This window comes from Lepidochelys olivacea (assembly GCF_965140295.1).
Source record: "Lepidochelys olivacea isolate rLepOli2 genome assembly, chromosome: 2".
Classification (NCBI taxonomy): domain Eukaryota; kingdom Metazoa; phylum Chordata; order Testudines; family Cheloniidae; genus Lepidochelys; species Lepidochelys olivacea.
Window position 1 is genome coordinate 242,607,089 of NC_140412.1, and position 19,746 is coordinate 242,626,834.

Genomic DNA, 19,746 nt, shown 5'->3' on the forward strand with positions numbered 1-19,746 from the left:
GAACTATTTACCAGCATGCTATATCTTTCCTGAAAGGAATGGCAGGGATAACCTATTTTGCTCATTTTCTGACTCCACAGGGTAGATAAATAAATCAAATGCATATAGGAATTACAAATTCTTATTGCTTTTTTGCAATAAATCATCATGTTATTTCAAGGAAACATTATTGTTTTGAAATATCTTTAATTTACTGTCAAGCCACTAGATGCTTTATGAATTTAAAATAAGGTTGGATATGATAAAGTAAAACAATTTTGTGCTGGAATAAGAGAGACACCCACTTTGAGATTAAAATTAGTGTAAGAGAATCATGCAGTAAAGCAAAATATATTGCTGCATTAATCAATAAGAAAGTCATTTAACTGCTGTATATATCGCTCAGGTTTTCATGTCAGCACATAGAATAAAAACAAGGCTCAGTTTTGGCTTAGTGGATTCAATAGGCAGCTGGACGTCAGGAGACATGGGCAGTCTTCCCACTACCGATTTATGGGGCAAGTCACTTAACCTCTCTGTGCTTCTCTTTCCACATGTGTAACTTGGCGACGACTATGCTTTCCCCCATTTGTAATGTACTCTGTGATCACTGGATGAAAACTTTTACTATTCCACATAAATGTAATTTATTATTATTATTGTTGATGTCCGCATACCCTTCTTTACAAAACAAGGTCTCTGGGCCACAGCTCTATTGCTTGCTTGTACACGAGCAAAGTGAATGACCCTTAGGGTACAAAGCTTCCAAAGTTTCTGAAATATGGCAAGATAACTTTTCAATATGAAATATTAGCTTGGAGGTAAACATTACTTAGAACAGTTTCACCTGGGAAATGGTAATGACTAACTGAATAGACTTCATTTAATTACTGTTTTCTGGTCCTAGCTCAAAATTAGTTGGACCATTTGTGTTGTCTTTTGGGGAAGACTTAAGAAATATAATTGAAGAGGTTTTTATTTGCGTAAAGTGCTCAACATTTTAACTTAAAAGATAAACAAACTGAGCTGCTTGAAGTTACACAAGATGGAAAGTAACCAAGGTTAAGAATAAAACCAGTGCATCGTGTTAATCATAAAACTGTAATTATATCAATGAATTTGTGATCCAAACGATATTAGTGATAGTGAGATTTCTTCCTAGGTTCATGAAAAAATCTCCGATGATTGAAGAGCTCACTGATGTCCCATTTGATTGTTTTATTACTGGCAACTTTTTGAACCACAGAATTTCAGCAGCACAATTTTCTAACAACTCCCTTCACCTGGAGCTGAGAATAATCACTTGTGTTCGTAGCCATGTCAAGGGTCATATGAACCCTGCAATTAAATGCTCATCAAATGCACACTAATAAGCATTCTTATTCATTACTTATCATTTTTCACACTAATCAATAGATTCAGTAAGTTTTCTCTTACACTCTTACGCATTAAACTTCTCTGTTTCCTATGGTTATTTTCCAAATTTGTGGTCAACGAAATTTCTCTTTAAAAATATGAATTTCTGAAGTTGGAACTTTGCATTACAGCTCTCCAGCTTTTAGATACTACAGTGACGGCTACGACAGCAAAACCCAAAACACAGGTTCAAAATGCAGGATTCATATTTTCCCGGTGATCTATGCCTTAACGGAGCTAATGGGCCTGAAATGGACTCCAGTTTGTTCAAACAAGCCCTTAATGTTATTATTTATACAGGGTTTGGTGTTTTTACCTCCATGTCATCTAACCCCTGAATCTGTCTGAGCCTTATTTATATCACGACAGTCCACTGGTGGAGCGGCACCCTTTGAGAATTACAAGGTCTGAAAAATCCTAGTATAACATGGCTCGAGAGAGAGCCTTCCTGTGCCATCTCTTCATACTCACACTGTCATGATCCTCTAATTAAGCCACTCTGTGCCAAAGTTAGTTTGGGGTATGTACACGCAGTCAGAACCTTTTTATATTTATTTACCTTTTTTAATTACCTCTTCCTCTGAAAGACATACTAAAATGCCCAAAACATATCGTAGAACCTCAGAGTTAAGAACACCAGAGTAAAAACTGACCACTGAACCCAAACCTCATCTGGAACCGGAAGTACACAATCAGCAGCAGCAGAGACCAAAAAAAGCAAATATAGTACAGTATTGTGTTAAACGTAAACTCCTAAAAAAATAAAGGGAAAGCAGGATTTTTCTTCTGCATAGTAAAGTTTCAAAGTTGTATTAAGTCAATGTTAAGTTGTAAACTTTTGAAAGAACAATGATGTTTTGTTCAGTTACGAGCATTTCAGTGTTACGAACAACCTCCATTCCTGAGGTGTTCGTAACTCTGAGGTTCTACTGTACTACTTCTCAGAAAAACTATTTTGAGGTTTGAGGTGTAATCCACTCTACAGAAAGCAAGAGGTATAGGGGGAAAAAACAGTAATAGAGCTGCCATTTTGAAAAGTTTCCTTAAAAAAACCCCAAAACCCAGACCACCATAACTTTTAATCTCCTTTTTTCATTTTCTTCCAAACTTCCCAGAAAAATTCTACTCTGAGATGAGTTGTGACATGTGAAAACTCAAGAGATATGGTTTCTTTTGCAGAATAGAGGAGAGGATAATGGGGTTCAAAATCAGGGACTTAATTGCTAAGCTAACTTCACCTTTAACTATGAAATGTCTATGGCTGCTGCAAAATAAAATAGTGAAATGGCCTCTTTTGCTAGGGTTCAGCAGTTCCTGGTGCTGAGATGTATATATAACCATTACCAGCTCCCCAAAATCTATATAAAGGGACCAAAGCAAGGGCAACATAGTAATATGTAAGGCATACCCAAGTCAAGGAAGTTTTCAAGCTTAAAGTACCCGTAGCGAAAGGCAGCTCCATTCTACCTCAGCTCTTGTCACAGATTTCCCCAATTAACGTCTGAGAATTCTAAAAACTCTCTACATTCACATACAGTGTTCAAGTGTAGCTGTTCTTATGTAACCTACACGACAAGCTGGGTAAAATTCTGACCACTCATTTTACTTCGTATTTGGCTTTTTAAAAAAATTAACTCTAATCAGTTCATTGGCCTGTGAACATTTTATGACTACAGATTTGTTTAGACGAAAGGATATTAATTCTCAGCATTCCAATGTTAATGATCCAGTAAGTTTGAAGAAACCCGTATGCCAGAAACTTGGATGTGGCTCAATTTTGGATAGCATTTCATGGTTGTCTCCACGTTCTTTTGTTTGATTTCTCGTTTTTTTAACTATATGTCTGTGTATCAACATCACAAGACTGATTTTTGGTTTGGTAAGAAATTAAGCAACACAAAACTATGACATACAAAAAGGGTGCAAACACCCCTCAATTTGTTTCTCTCCTCTGATCTGTTTCATACTCAAGAGATTCTTTTCTAGAGGGGGAAAGTGATACTAGATAGTCCCACAGGATCCAGGCTTTAAGGTGCATGCATTAAGCACAGCATTTTCCTTCCACAAATGAAATTAGCTCCAGGCTCACATATACCACATAGTTTTAGACAGTTACTATACCTGGGTAATGAACTATACTGGCGCTGAGCTTGTTGGAAACTTTCTCTTTCTTCTTGTCGTTGCCGCTGCATCTGAACTTCTACAGATACGGAGTGTCTGCCACTCTGTGAGTATGTCTTGGAGTTTGGCTAGAGTATGGAAAGTTAAGCAAAATAATTAAGCAAAGCATGAAAATATCTACATAGGAGCAATTGACTCAATTACTGTTATATATCCACACACATACTTTAAAATGTTCAAATTCAAATGTTCAAATTGGTTTTCCCGTAACTGCAATAAATTCTGACCTTGAACACAATGTCATCTGTTATGGGCTATATTTTAATCTAACCCTCTATTTTGGAAACGTTATCTGAGAAATACTAAGGGTTGAACTGTGATTCGCTCTTATATGAAGGAATACCTAACTCCATGTGAAATCGGTGGACCAGATACTCAGCTGGGGTAAATCAATATCATGTCTGTGACGCTATGGCTATTTATACCGGCTGAGGATCTGACCCCACGTGAGTAAGGATATCACAGTCCGGCCTTAATGTTTGCACACCATTAATTAGTTCAAATGAGAGCAAACACTGCTTCTTACTATGTAATGCAGTAATGTGCGCATGTAGGGATGGATTCTCCAGTCAGCTACAAACAGAGCAAGTTGTTTGTGCACAGGGGGAATCGCTGTCTGGTGTGAAGGAGGTGACAGTCGCCTCTTGCGCCTGCTCCACTACTTACTGCCTTCCCCACGGGGATGCATTGTCCTGCATAAGGGGGGGGGGGAATTGTGTCAGGGAGGGGGAGGGCAGGTAAGGGAAAGGGAGGGAAGGGCAGGAATCGTGGCAGAGTGAGATTCTGTCACACCTAACTGTCTGCTCGCCTGCTGCAGCTTCAAATTGCTTTGGGGCCAGGCAAAGCAGAATCAGGGAGTCACGGTCACAATCCCCTTCCACTGTGCCTGTCCAGAGAGAATTCAGCCTGTAGTCTTTTGAGTGCCTTCAACTGGTAGTTCTAATAACAGTAATACCAAGTATAGGAAGTTCCCTGTTGTACTACTGTAATCCACAATCCTTAACTGGAAGCTGGTGGTGTCTGCAAGTAGAGACTGTAAAATAAAGAATGATGGATTATTTATTTAAAGACAGATTTTCAGAGGCACTGAGCACTTATAAGAGCAGCAGATGCTGAGCACCACTGAAACTCTGACTCTTAAGGTACATCTACACAGGGATAAAAGCTCCATGGCACAGCTGGGTCACCTGACTTGGGCTTGCAAGATCCCAGAGCTTAGACTCCAGTTTCAGCCTGAACATCTACACAGCAATTTTTCAGTCCCAGAGCCCAAATAATTTTTATGCCTGTGTAGATATACCCTTAGTCTTTAGCGGCTTAATTTGAAGTCTGTCTTCCTTATGAAATAAGTACATACACTGAACTTACGTACAATGTACCATTCAAAATACCACTTCTCTCTGCTTGGATATGATCCATTCAACAAGCATATATAATCCTTCCAGAGAAAATGCTAGCAAGTCTTGTGGAGAGACTAGGGCAACCCATACCTCATGGCAAGGATTTCAAGTACCATTACAGCCGGGATGTAATTGTGGCATTGAAATTATTGAGCATTACATTGAGTTGAGGTGAAAATGGGCTATTGTTTTGATAGTACAGAGCACTACAAGACTCCAGTATGAACATGTTTCAGATTGCATGGTTTCAAGCTCTTCAGTATGTTGCCGATAGAGCAAACAATGTTGTGTGTGAGAGAGATAGGTGAAAACTAGTTATTAAAAATACCCAGAATTTTTAGCTTTTCTCTAAAAAAATTATTAGCTATGTTGGTGCATGAGTCATGTTCAGCCACTTTTTGCCTTTTCCTCTATTTCTTTCACTCACAGTGAACATCTCTTTTGTTTTCTGCCATTATAATTTTTGCAGCAGACATACGCAGTAGTGGCTGACACATCTGAAAGATAAAAGGTTTTTCAAAAGCTCCTCACATTTTGAAGGCAAATGTAAAAAAAAAAAAGAGTTGTAATTCTTGACTTAAGCTGCTCCTTTGTTTTAATAAGAATTCAGGTACTTGAAAGTAGCCAGTAAAACATAAAATGTGAGACAGGTCTACAGCTGCCAGAACCTCTGTTTTGAACAATGATATGCATCAGATGGAACATCAGCAGCAGCTCAAAATCTGACAAAATTTGGAGAGCAACTGTTTTACTTGTTAGTAGAAGATTATCGTGTACAAGAATCAGTTTGAAAGCATAAAAAGGAAAATGACTGGTACAGGGAAGCATAGGAAAGAGAAAAGGAGGACTTGTGGCACCTTAGAGACTAACCAATTTATTTGAGCTTATGCTTTTGCGGATACAGACTAACACGGCTGCTACTCTGAAATATGAAAAAGAGTGCATGATACAATAATGGTGCCTACTTTAGGGATAGATTTACTCTCACAAAGCCTCAGTACAAATATTCATAACAAAAAAACCCTTAATAGAAATGTGTGATGATGAGGCAATAAATTCAGAGTGTCATAAACAGGAAACTCACTGAGCTAAAAAACTCTACTGAATATACATATCTAATAATTCACACAGACAAATTTCCTTACAAAACTTGACAGACATAAATGAAAAGAAGAGCATTTCACTTCTTCTACAGTACGTTTCCAATTTTCCTGACTTTATTGTCAATCTTGTGATAGTCTGTATTTTACTTAATGCCCCCTTTTTATGGAGGCAAGTGATTATATGAGAATTTCAACTTTCATTTAATAAATAAGATTAAGAATCTAGCCATTCTGGTTACAAAATGATTAAAGAGAAAAGCTTGAAATTGCAATGCAGTAGTATCATAAACATTCAATAATCAGAAGGCAAATAATCTTTTCCTCACATATTTATTATTCATGTTTATTTTTTAAAAAAATGATTTTAAGCCAATCTCATGATTTCTGGGGACCCGATTCATTATTTTTGAATGCTTGGGGTTGGAAAACCTGTTCGGTGCATACAGTTATGTGCGCACGCATTCACACACACTAATATAAACAAAGTAACCATGGAAACATTACTACAATGATAGATGCTTTAAAAATGTTCAGAGGTTATGGTACCAACTGTCAAAAGTGGGTGCTTAAAGTTAGGCACTTAAATCTGCATTAGACACCTTAATACCAGTTAAAGACTCTAAAATGTGTCTCTGTATGGGGGAAGGTATGTGGGCTATTAAAGCACCAGGCCCATGAACGGTTTCTGAGCGGGGCATGGATTCGTAGTCACCCAAGTTTGAAAATTGCACGCAATGGTCAACATTTTCACGCTGAGGTGTCTTAAGGAAGGCACCTAAATCAACGTCCCTGACTTTTAGAAGTGACAAGCACCTGCAACTCCTATTAAAGTCATTTGGAGTCAAATTTGCTCAACACATCTAAGAAGCAGGCCAGTTATTCATTTGCTTATGGTACGTCTACGCTGTAATTAAAGTCCCACAGTTGGCCTGACTCAGGCTCCCAGGGCTCAGGTAGCGTACATGCTCGGCCTGGGTTCTAGGACCCTGCAAGGTGGGAGGGTCCCACAGCTTGGGTTGCAGCCCAAGCCCAAATGTTGACAATGCAATTAAACAGTCCCTTAGCTCAAGCCCCGCGAGCCCAAGTCCATTGGCACGAGCCAGCTGTGGGCATCTAATTGAAATGTAGACCTACCTTAAGTGATTGCCTTTAGATCTGTCCATTTGTAAATGTTGGTTATAGAATGGATTCAGATCTGAATTTAGACATCCAAAGTATGGCTAATGAAAACCTTATATATCATTGATGTGATATCACACCAAAAATCTCCCAAATTTGCTCATCTTTTACTTAACTTGATAAGAGAACTTCAATTCTACACATAAAGCTTTCTCTTTGTAAATGATTAATTGAGAAAAACGTATTTAAAAGGGTTGCCACAATACTAAAATTTAGTTTACAGGTAAAATGTATCTTCTAAAGGAAATTTGTATGTTACGATTTGTCAGTTTCATTTCAGCCCCCAAAACACAACACATATGCACATAATTTATGTTACTACAAAAATACTGTCATAAATATAAAGGGAAGGGTAAACCCGTTTAAAATCCCTCCTGGCCAGAGGAAAAATCCTCTCACCTGTAAAGGGTTAAGAAGCTAAAGGTAACCTAGCTGGCATCTGACCAAAATGACCAATGAGGAGACAAGATACTTTCAAAAGCTGGGAGGAGGGAGAGAAACAAAGGGTCTCTGTCTGTCTATATGCTGCTTTTGCCGGGGATAGACCAGGAATGGAGTCTTAGAACTTTTAGTAAGTAATCTAGCTAGGTATGTGTTAGATTATGATTTCTTTAAATGGCTGAGAAAACAATTGTGCTGAATAGAATGACTATTTCTGTCTGTGTGTCTTTTTTGTAACTTAAGGTTTTGCTTAGAGGGATTCTCTATGTTTTGAATCTAATTACCCTGTAAGGTATCTACCATCCTGATTTTACAGAGGGGATTTCTTTACTTCTATTTCTATTAAAAGTCTTCTTGTAAGAAAACTGAATACTTTTTCATTGTTCTCAGATCCAAGGGTCTGGGTCTGTGGTCACCTATGCAAATTGGTGAGGATTTTTACCAAACGTTTCCCAGGAAGTGGGGTGCAAGGGTTGGGAGGATTTTGGGGGGAAAGACGTGTCCAAACTACGTTTCCCAGTAAACCCAGTTAGAGTTTGGTGGTGGCAGTGGATATTCCAAGGACAAAGGATAAAATTAATTTGTACCTTGGGGAAGTTTTAACCTAAGCTGGTAAAAGTAAGCTTAGGAGGTTTTCATGCAGGTCCCCACATCTGTACCCTAGAGTTCAGAGTGGGGGAGGAACCTTGACAAATACATACCGAGAATAAAGGAAAACCTCCATGGTGAAAATATTTAATGTCTTACAACACAAACCATGCACTTGGAATACAGCACAAAAACATGTTAACACCTGTACGAACAGGGTACTGCAAAGAAAAGTATAATTATAATAATTCTTTGAAGCCATCAAACAAACCTGGCAACAGCTCTTAGTGAAAATTGCAAAGAACTCTGTCCTTGTTTGTGATGAGATGTATGACAAGTGACCTTTTAAACCAAAAAGCAGTCAAGGCTGCAACAACAACCAAGGCTGAATTATACACATAAATGTATGTTCAAGTCCTCAACAATACATTTAAGTGATGATAGTAGCTTCCCAATCAGCATCGTTCAACAGAATACAGGATACTCATCTTGTAAAATGAAAACTCAACATGAAGGTGTGACATGTATGAAATTAAACAGCTCTATTCTTAAATAGACGCTACTTTAAAATCTGGCTTGGGGAAGTTACACATTTCTATAACTTCACTGATGCCATTAAAATAGCAAATCTAAGATATTATTTTGCATGGAATGCGCTGACATCATTAATCTCTCTAGGCCATACTGTATCCTTCACTACCACCAACAGCGGGACAGAGGTTTTAGTGAACTCCAGCCTGGGGAGAGTGTAGAAGGCAGGAATTCTCAGCAGCATTCTCCCCCTTTATCGAAGAAGTCTCTCCAGGGAGTTCAGGATACTATCCATGGAACTATCCCACCACCAAACGTGTGGGTCTTTTGTGGGTAAGTTAACGTAGATGTATTCAGTTTCCCTCTCTGCAGGTTGGAATCCACACCCTTTAGGGCAGCGGTAGATTCCATGATTGTGTGGTTCCTGTAGAGTTGCACTATCACAGAGCTAGAGAGGGAGAGTTTGTGTGTGTGCACGCATGCATGAGAGAGAAAGAAAATATGAGGGGAATCCTGGATCCAAGGCCTCTGAAGATTTTGGGGAATCTTCTAGCTTAAGAGATGAAACTCACAGTACCACCTACTGTCCAGGGTGAAAGAATTCAGAGAAACTTTGAGTTAAAATTTGCAGAATTTCCTTGCACCTACATAAAAACTAATAGAGCTAATAGTTCCTTATTATTTTCTCAATTAAAAAAGTCACCATTAATTATCTGAATACATTTGTTTAACTTTTCTAGAAAAGGCTTCATAGTTTAACCCAAAAATTGCAGCAAGTTCATGGCCAGTTTGTAGACTTAAGGCATTAAAAACTTTTGATGTACCTATGTTCAGTAGAATTAGAAATAGATAAGATAGCATGACCTTGCCTGCTTTATGTACAGATGTGCTTGACCCAGATGAAATGTAATCCATTATCTGTGGGTTTCAAAATGTACAATGATATAAAACATTCTATGGATCTAGAGATGTCCTTGAGGAGTATTTTTACCCCCATCTCTTTGTTTACATTGCTACAGGAAACAGAACATATCGTAATATTCCCTTTAAGTAATTGCCAGCAGGCATTTTATTCAAACACCATGTAATAAGAAAATTCCATCTCTTTGTATACCTTCTCTACGGAGTACGTACTGAAAACTGAAAAGCATTAGAATTAAGATTCTGATTTTATGTATCACCGCAGATGGAAAAATAACAGTCTCTGTGGCAGAAACCAACCACCGTACATTCAGAATTTTGAAATTCTGTCCTATTTGTATGAATTCCATTATATAAGCTATAAATATATTGAAATACAAAATGTGATAATTGCATTTTTTAAATCTGCCACCTTCATTTCATGTGGGGTAAATTAGAATTGCCTAATTTAGCATAATTTGAACTAGAAATACATACTTTTCAAATATAAGATTTTTAAGAGGGAACCTAAATCTTCGCAAGGAAGGTATGATATTGTATTAATTCCCTTAATAGTTGACAAAGAGAAGGATAGGATTTACATACAGAATGAAGGGAAGGAGTCTTTGGGCAGGACCACCTACATGGCTATGGTTCTATCTCTGGACTTTGGGGAAAGAAAAAACATTGTTTGGCTTTTAATGTATAGTTAGTTCTTTTACATTTTGATCAGGGCTCTTATATCTTGGAATAAAAATTCTTAAGATCTTATATCATAAGCCAATTTTAAGATCAATTTAAAAACTATGAATATTTAAATTCTCATTCTCCTTTTAGTGATGAACCTGTTTCTGCATAATTTACAGCTACCTATCCTTTAGTACTTCCTGTTTATCTTCCAAGTCTTTGCTTCAACATTGACTGTCATGTGTTTTCCCAGTCAGAAATAGTGTTAAAGTGCTGTTGCAACTGCAGATACTCATAAAAAGCTGACCTTTCTTGTTTTGCATTGTTGGGTAAGTTGTTCAAATTATTTTAGGTTTTATCTTCTAGGAATGAGCTATTAAGTCCCTATGATTTTGTATAAGGTGTAAGAATTGCTTCTAGGGATCAGAGGATAGCAAAAAGTGACAGAAAGGATAAAATTTCCATTATGTCTGTTTTAGAAACAGGGAAAAGGCCTGAGGTGGAATAAAGCAACAGAGAAGAGAGATTTTGGAGTGAGAATTTCCCAACACCTGTTATACCAATCTATTCTTCATTAGGTTGTTAAATGTTTTTGAGCCTTTACCTTATGGAAACTATTCAGTGATTTGTCTGTTGCAAAATAAAGTGTACAATTAAAATCCTATACCCAAAACAGTAGTAATATAGTCAGTTTTGACCAAATTAACTGTTGCCTTAAAAAATAAAGGATCTTTATTTGGTGCATAAGTATTTAGGAGTAAATTCTGTCTAACTGCAATCCCTCATGATATCAATATTCTGCAGATTGAATCATCCAATTAGATTATGAGTGACTGGAAGGGAATGTTTTTGTGAATGGAAACTGCAATGCTCCTTTTTTAGCATCAGTTTTCGTGTGAAAAGGAGTTTTTAATGCTTTTTGGGTGGTAGGTGTGTTTCTTGGAGCAGGGCTGGGAAGCAGTGCACTGTTTTCAATTGATTCAATTCCTTTTTTTCTTTTAATTGGGTGGTTCAATCCCCTGACATTTAAGGCTATAATACTTAGTTGTTGTGTTTTTGTTATTGAAGGTGGGGATCGGTTAATTAAAATGTGACTAGACAAAAATACATTTAATACAAGATATAGAAGAAATTATAGCCCGAATCCCACAACTCCAGCATTGGTTCAAAGATGAGTTTCAGCAGACTTAATACTCACAACATGGAAAAGAACAAAAAAAACCCAATCACAAAACATTGGCACTGAACTGAAATATCAACACAAAATGTCTCCAGCTTTTGAGGGGAAATATGACATAGCGCCACCAAACATCTTAAGTTTTAACTGATATAGAATGATGCCACACCAGACTCTGAATGTAGACTGGTTCCTTTGCATGTCCACTGCTATTTATTTACAAATATAAATTACACCTTTATTACACCAAATATTGGCTTGATTTCTTGCCAGCAGAATAACAATGGCTTGTTCATATCCCTGCGTTACTTTTCCATTTTAGCTGAGTAACATCACGTATATGTTGTGCACCCAATGCAATTGTGAATTCTCTCGCTCTCTCTCTCTCAAACACAAATAAGTGGTTAGGGACAAAAAAAAATAAGCAGGCCATGAGAAAGTTAACTTTTTTAAATCCCTTCAACAAAACTATGAGCTGACAGAAAAATTACTTTGGACTTTAGTGGACTATGGATTTAAAAAAAAAAAGCTTAATCATTGTTAATGAAGAGAGAATGGTTGAAAAAAATTGATACATCATTCAAATGACCTTGATCAAATTTTTATAATTGTACCTTGTTATTTTAATATATGTGCTCATCTCATCTTTCACACGCCAACATTTTCAGTATTTTAAAAAACACTTTAATGTGAATTTAGTGTCCATGAAAGGGGCTGGATTAACAGCCTTAAAGATTCAAGTCCTTTGTTATAAACATAACAGGTCCAGGTTGGGCACTCCCCAGCTACAGAGCAGTAAATACAACCTGATGGGAACTTTCAATGAAAGGGATAGTTCAGACTCCATGCCCAGGCAGTCACCAGACTCTTTGTCAAGGGTATAATTCTGTGCCAATTTGATGCAGCTTTTTGTAATAGGGACACTTTCCCACTAAACTCTGGCTGAGATTAAACTCATTTGACATACATAACTGAATTGTAGTACCTTTGGTCACTATCAACCCAGGGTGGATTGGAATTGATGACACAGAGATGATAGTCTCTCTAAGGGCTTGTCTACACTTATTGGAGGATCGATGCTGCGGCGATCATTCTCCCGTCAACTCCTATACTCCACCTGATCGAGAAGAGTAAGGGGAGTCAACGGGAGAGCATCTCCGGCGGTAAGTAGATCTAAGTTATGTGGATTTGAGTTATGCTATTCACGTAACTCAAACTGCGTAGTTTAGATTGACTTTTTCCTTTAGTGGAGACAAGGCCTGTCATACTAGCCATCAAGGCATTTGAATATCCTAATAGCCACAGGAGTTCTATCAGTACACATAGCACACACTCCAAAACACATTTTCATTTACTGTTTTAAAGTAACCAGCAGTCCCATATCGTATCATCACTTTGCTCCCTATCCTCCAGTCTCCCATCATCATGTTAATGAAAAATGCAAACTACTTATCACTTTATAGTGCACATGACTCTGCAGATGATAAGATTGTTTTTTTTCCTCTTTCTATCCAAATCAGGGCAAAGTTAACTTCAATCACATGGCTAAGGCACTTCTCCGGATTTAAAGCCTTTTGTCCTTGGAAGCCCCATTTGTGTGACAAACCACAGGCAAAAACATCTTTTTTTTAAACAATAGTCCTCGCATACATGCACTTTTCACTGCTATAGTTTATAGTCAACCTCTTACAGACAAGAAGACTGAAAAGGAGTTTGTCAAATGCATCTAAGTTTCCTCCTCTATATGTATAGTCAACTAGACTTGCACATTTTTGAAGTCATTGGTATTTAATAACACATCTGGATGCATTTTGAGAGGGTGCCCTTACAAACTCCATAATCTTAGACTAATATATTGAAGATATACACACTGCTTAAGAGAGGACTTTATGGTTCCTGAACACTAAAATGATTGTAAACTATAGAAATGGATGAGATCACTGTTTTATCCTTTCCAAGAACTGTGATCTTAGAAGGCTAGAGTACATGAAAGGAAAAAATAATTCTGAGTTATTCTAGACCAATTTTTTAAAAAGTACAGATATAATAAAAATAATGCAGCTAGTTACAGCTTTAACAACAGAGCAGCTCCTACAAAAGTAACAATAAGCTTCAGAATTAAAATTAATACATTAAGTAGAATTACAGTCACTTTGAGCTCATTTGCATAATCAGTAGAATGGGGAGTAAATGGAGAGATCCCAATTGTTTGAAAGAGAAAAAAAGGAAAGGTCAATGTTCTGACCCACAATTTAGGAAATTATTCCATTCCTAAGGTAATCAGCCTGTCATCCAAATAATTCCCTACTCACTCATTAATGGAAACTATAATACAAGCCAAGTTGTCTGTCTAAAGTTGCTATGGCATTTAGATATACAACAATTTGGCCCAATGACCTTCAGTAGTTAAGTTCCCAAGTCTTCAAGAGTGCAAGTTTTTCTCATAAAACACTTTTCCCAAGAACTCTGCTCGATCTCTCATTCCGAGACTAAGAAACAGTGGATATTCAGTATGGACAAATACTCCCAATTCCCAACCTTCTATCTCCTCAAAATCTTAGTACAACAGAAATGGGGTATCAGATTATCTTCACCGCTTCATATGAAAAACATCTGGTAATGAAAAAAATAAAATGTGCATTTTATTTATTCTGTTTCAGAGAAGGTTAAGGTTTTCCATCGTGGCAAAGAGAAGCCTATCCAGTATTCTCAGCAGTTTTAGGTCATTTAAGGACACTTTTACCTTTGTTCCTTTCCATGCTGCATGTTAAAAACACCACAATTTCAAATGGATGCACTGAAGAAGGACGAGGGCACAAAGGTTAAACTGCATGTAAACATGTCAGTTCTATATTCACCATCACAGACACAGAGTTAATGTGCACATCTATGATTTTACTTATGTTATCACAAATAACTATCATACTCAGTGAAATTTATCTCTGGGTATTTCCACATCAGCCCAGTGTACATTATAGTACTACAAAGTAGGTTTGGCAGAATTCAATTTTCATTTTTTTACAATTTCAACAAATAATATTGATGTTTATTTTTATCTACTTAAATATAGATAATTGAGCAAAGGTATGGGTTTTAAGCATTTTTTTCTATTCTCTCTCTTTTCTTCTATTTTTTCCCCTATCTTTATCTATTTAAATGTTCACAGTTGCAGGAAATTATGGGAGGGGGCAGTCAGACAATAATGATTTAATGACAGTAGATGTTCAGATTCAAAAAGTTAAAGTTTTATAACCATTAAAACACAAACTGTCAACAGCAAATGTCAAAATGTACAAAGTAAACAGCCTTAGAATCAAACTCTAATAAGTTCTCAAGCAACACTTTTCTTACTTTGCCTATCTGTAAATTTCTATTATCATCAATGGAATTTTTTATCAATTTGTGTGTGTATGGTGAAATTGATGTTTATCATCGTTTACCAGTAAAATTCTAATCCTTCCAAGCCTAACAACAAGAATACCACCCAACGTACAAGACTTTTGGAATTGTGATGTATTGTATTGGCTTCAAGATACAGCTGTTCTTTTCTGGAACAGGTTGACACCAATCTCATTTTCTTTATTGTGACATTTTAATAAAAAATAATCTAGATAAAAATATTTGCCACAGATATTTAAAGAATCCTAATTTAAGAACCATAACCGATTCAAAAACAAATTGACTGATTCAGTTATGGTAAACAAGGAAAGTATATAGATTTACATAATTGTATCCCCTTGCTACATCAGCATGAACAGGATTTAAAAGATCAATTGGGATATGTACCTCTTCATTTTAGTGAGAAAATACATGTAATTTTTTTCATAAGGAAAAAATTAATCTCAACCCGTGATAATGCCTCACAAGGACCTCAATATTTTCAGGCATTCATTTGATATATACACAGTCTTTCCATCCAGTCCAGCTTGTATTTCACGAATATATCCATATTGCAATGGAATCTCTCCAGTTTGAGAAGTGAAAAATTACCTATTTATGGAAAATGTCCAGACAACTCCCCCTCCTTTAGATACCAACTGAACTATAAATTAGCTCACAGTGATGAGAAACTGAGTTGTATTTTGTCACAGAGCAAATGATACCATTTACACAATGGACAGATGGCTGAGCATGATATAAAATGAAATTAGCAACAATGGACCGCAGATGGAGATAAGAGAAAGGTCAGGAGTTAAAAGGTCAGAGGAGCTTGGATCTACATTGCTTTGTTGCATGCAGGATTAAAGACCACAGCTGAAATGGCTGTACTTAATGTACATGGGGGGAGGGGGAGCTTTGTCCAGTATATGGAGAATCTAAACACTCACCCACGGTTGTTCAAAACTATAGGTACGTCTGCGGTCTTCCACATCTTCATCTTGCTTTGCTTGCTGAAATTCTTGCCTCAGACGCTGTATCCGGTCATGATTGCTAGGAGTTGATCTGTTGCTAAAAGGAGGAGGAGGTAAAGGATGAACACACTTTAGAACCATAATATGTGAAATTTGGTTAATAGGAAAATGGCAGCTTCTTGTGAAATGACACTACTTTAGAAGTAATGAAAGAATTTTAAAACAAGTTGCAGGCATTAAATAAAATGTTCTTCCATTTGTTCTTATTATTAATGCTGTTTGCAGCTTTAAAAGAAATTTTCAAACAGAATGAGAATAAGACTAGTCAGGCAATTTTAAAATGCAATTTCTAAACTCATCAAAGCAAATTGGCACTTCTACAGTTAATGTTACCACAGAGATTATAAAGTACAAAGAATAATATTCATTCGCATCAGACAAACTCGTAGATTAAAAATAAGGAACATATAGAAAAATTGCCATAATGACCACTAATATTTAATAAACATGGGAGATACTCATTCACCATTCAATCTATAGTACTGATGTCAGATCTTTAGTTTCATCAAATTAATTTATGATATTTGGAAATTCTGTCTACACACGATTTGATTATTTTCTTCCAATCAATAAGAACCTGTCAGCCCTTAGTTCTGTTTCTAACAAGTCTTTTAAACTGATATTTTGATATCATTAAAAGCCTAATGGAAAAGTAAAATTAAAAATATTTGACAGTACAATATTCAAGAACATAGCTGGGCCATAGGCTCACAAAAACACTTTCAGGTTACAGGCTTGTTGACATCCTGTGACATTCCAGTATTCTGTGGAAGATTGAATAACATTATAGTTTTTTTTATGTACAGTCATACGCAGACTTGAACTATTTAAAACCATAAATTTTCCATAATGGCAGTAACAGGTAATCCCCTCTCCAAAGTACATTTTAAGCTTGATTTATGTGAAACCATCATGAAATATGCACAGGAACGGCTAGTTTAATAAAGCAGATAGAAAAGTGGATATTCATTAATCTCATTGCCATTTTTCCAGCTTCTCTGGTCTTCCCTCACTTCTCTTCCCCCCCCCCCCCCGCCCCCTTCTAGCCTACTTCAGAGTTTTTGATGTGGGAATTGTAGGATGCCTGACAAACAAATCTTTTATATTAAGGCTAACCAGAAGCAATTCTTTCTCCATTTTAATCTCTTATTCTGGGGCTCTAAAACTCTGCATTTATTGCCTTCTGTTAAAAGTGCTGATGAAAAAATGTTATATTATTACATTGTTTCAAATGAGAAAGCTAAAGAGAAACAGTGAAGAATAATTCCATAGATATGTAGACTTAGACACTGTACATAGAAAGAGCACAATGCACACAAATCCCAGATCATCCCCTTCCTTAGGAAAAAAAATCAGAGGGGGAAGAAATTCTGAAGTCTCACTTCCGGAGTTTTCCCCGCTCTATCCCCTCTGGTGGGAGGGACTTGAAGACTATAGATTTCTCAGGTCATGTCACCTCCCCCAGTCCTGTTGGAGCTGTACAGCTCTTGTCTGTGTTAATCTGCAGTGATACCATGCACTTTGACTTTTGTAATTGGCACAGTTCAATACAAGTACAAAATATTTTTGGTATAGTTTGCTGATTTTCAAAACTAGAGATTCTTACCATAACAAACAAGCAATATAGTAGCAGAGTATGTATAAGATGCAATGCAAAATACATGCAGACTTGCTGACATGTTTTTAATGGCTTTAAGAGGTAAGAATATTTTGTGTGTGCAACACCATTTAGTTGTGGTAAAAAGAGATTAGCAAGTAGCTCCAGTTAGGCCACTTGATGTACTTTAAATGATCAATGAATATGAGGGAGCTCATCAGTCAGAAGATGTGGTTCATTTCAAACGCAGAACAGACAACAGCATAAGAGAGCCACTGAATGAACTGAGGGGATTAGCCTCTTGGGGGCACAGCAGGAAAGAAGGCATGACAATAAAGAGCTGACTCTGTTTATTGGTAAGAAAAAGTACTGCAGTAAGGCAGCTTGTGCTAAAGTGTTGGGACAATAAGCCAAAATAGAGTCCACAGATTAAATGGAATTAAGGCATTCTATTAACCACAAAATGGGTGAAGGGGTTATTGTAGAAAACATACTGTAAAAAACTTTGGCTCATTCTATGGATGCTGTTAAAAATAATTCCATCAACAGTTGAATATCACACAAAATAATCAATAAAGGTATTGTAAACGATAATGGTTAAGCCTCCTCTGGAATTGTATGCTCAGCGGGTTGGTCGTCTTTTCACTGGAATGAGATGGAGCAATGGAGGGTAAGGAGGACCGCAGGATTTATGAATAACTTCTCCAAAAACTCTAAAAAGGATACATTGTACATAATTGCATAAAGAAAATGTCAAGCTGACTTAAGAGAAGCATTCAAGTTACTAATGGCTTTGCTACAGATAGACAAGAAAAACCTTCCACATGTTTTCTATTCTACTCCCTACTGAAAAAGTGAGGGACAAAATCTAAAATTAGAAAATGGAGAGAGGTGGGGGATGGAGCTCTAGGACTATTTCACTGAAAAAATAGATCATTAAAGAACAAAATCACTTCAGTCTCCCAGCACAATTGCCACCCAAAATTCCTTGTGCACAAAAAGTCACAAAGATACAGAATAAATGAGATCAAGTGACCATATATTATTTAAAAAACTTTAAAAAAAATAAGAGAGAAGATGGGGAATTGGAGGAATGTTAGGATAAAATAGGGAGGTGGATTTAAGAAACCTTTAAGGGAAGGACAGATTTTTTTTGGTGGGGGGGAGGGTTGAGGAGGAGCACATGTTGCCTCTTTTTTATTTTATTGTTTTCATTCTTAGCCCTGCACTATGCCCCTTTCTTGAATCACTCCAGTGATCTCCTTGCCCATTATATCAAGTTTAAACTTTTCATTCTTGTCTTCAAGGCCCTGCACAACTCCACCATGGCCTGCCACCCAAGCTCGTTTCTTTCCACCTTTCTCCTCTCCTTTTTAATTCCACCATCAGCTCCTTTGTTTCCTTCACCCGCTCCCATCTTTGCATGCTTCTATGCATAAAATGACCAGTAAGCCACGAGAAAACCCTATCCTCAGCAAAAGCCTTCTTGAACATTCATGCATTTCTTCCATGAGGAAGTGAAAAAACAAGAAAGAAATTAGATAAATGAAACAGAAACATAAAACCACACACACAAAACTGTTCTAAAATTACTTCTCTCCTGTGTCTTCCAGTGTGTGTGTTGTCTAATCTATGGCTGCCTTATAGACCTCAAGCTCCTTGGGGCAAGGACTGTCTTTATGTTAGTCTTGTATAGCACTTAATGAATAATAAATAACCTAGCAAGTTCTAGAAAGTACTCTAGGAGAGAGAAGCTTTGTCCCAGGCTGCTTAAAATTCTCCTTTGCTGGAGGGAACTTGTACAGAACCAGTACTGGTTGAGGATGGGTAATAGCCAGAGTGGCTTACTTATAAGCACTATCTTACATTTTCGTTTGTGTTTTGCATTCACATGAACCCAAAATTTAAAAGCCAATTCAATCCAAACTGTCCAGAATTATCTATGGGGAGGAAGGAGTTTAACTAGAAACTTAGCCTTGGTTTATTTGAAAGTTGGCATATGTGAAGTTGGACTGAGTTTCAGCTTTGTATAATAAACCAGCTATTGCCTAGTTTGTGCTGCTGTTACAAACCTTTCACTCAGCTGCAATTTACTTCAAGAGAGGGTGCCCACAACTTCGCAGAAGACAATCAGCACCTCACAGGATCAGCTACT

At 37.0% G+C, this 19,746-nt stretch overlaps 1 protein-coding gene across 13 annotated transcripts in view; it reads right to left on the reverse strand.

Annotated features, from left to right (window-relative positions):
* Positions 1–19,746, reverse strand: part of PARD3 (par-3 family cell polarity regulator) — a 658,792-nt gene that overhangs the window by 2,696 nt on the left and 636,350 nt on the right. For all 13 annotated transcript variants that reach the window (XM_084618459.1, XM_084618465.1, XM_084618467.1 and 10 more), the window contains 2 exons: positions 15,911–16,031; positions 3,517–3,644 (listed from right to left, as the gene is read on the reverse strand). In XM_084618459.1, the coding sequence (XP_084474585.1) occupies positions 3,517–3,644; positions 15,911–16,031 (249 nt within the window). The remainder of the gene's footprint in view (positions 1–3,516; positions 3,645–15,910; positions 16,032–19,746) is intronic.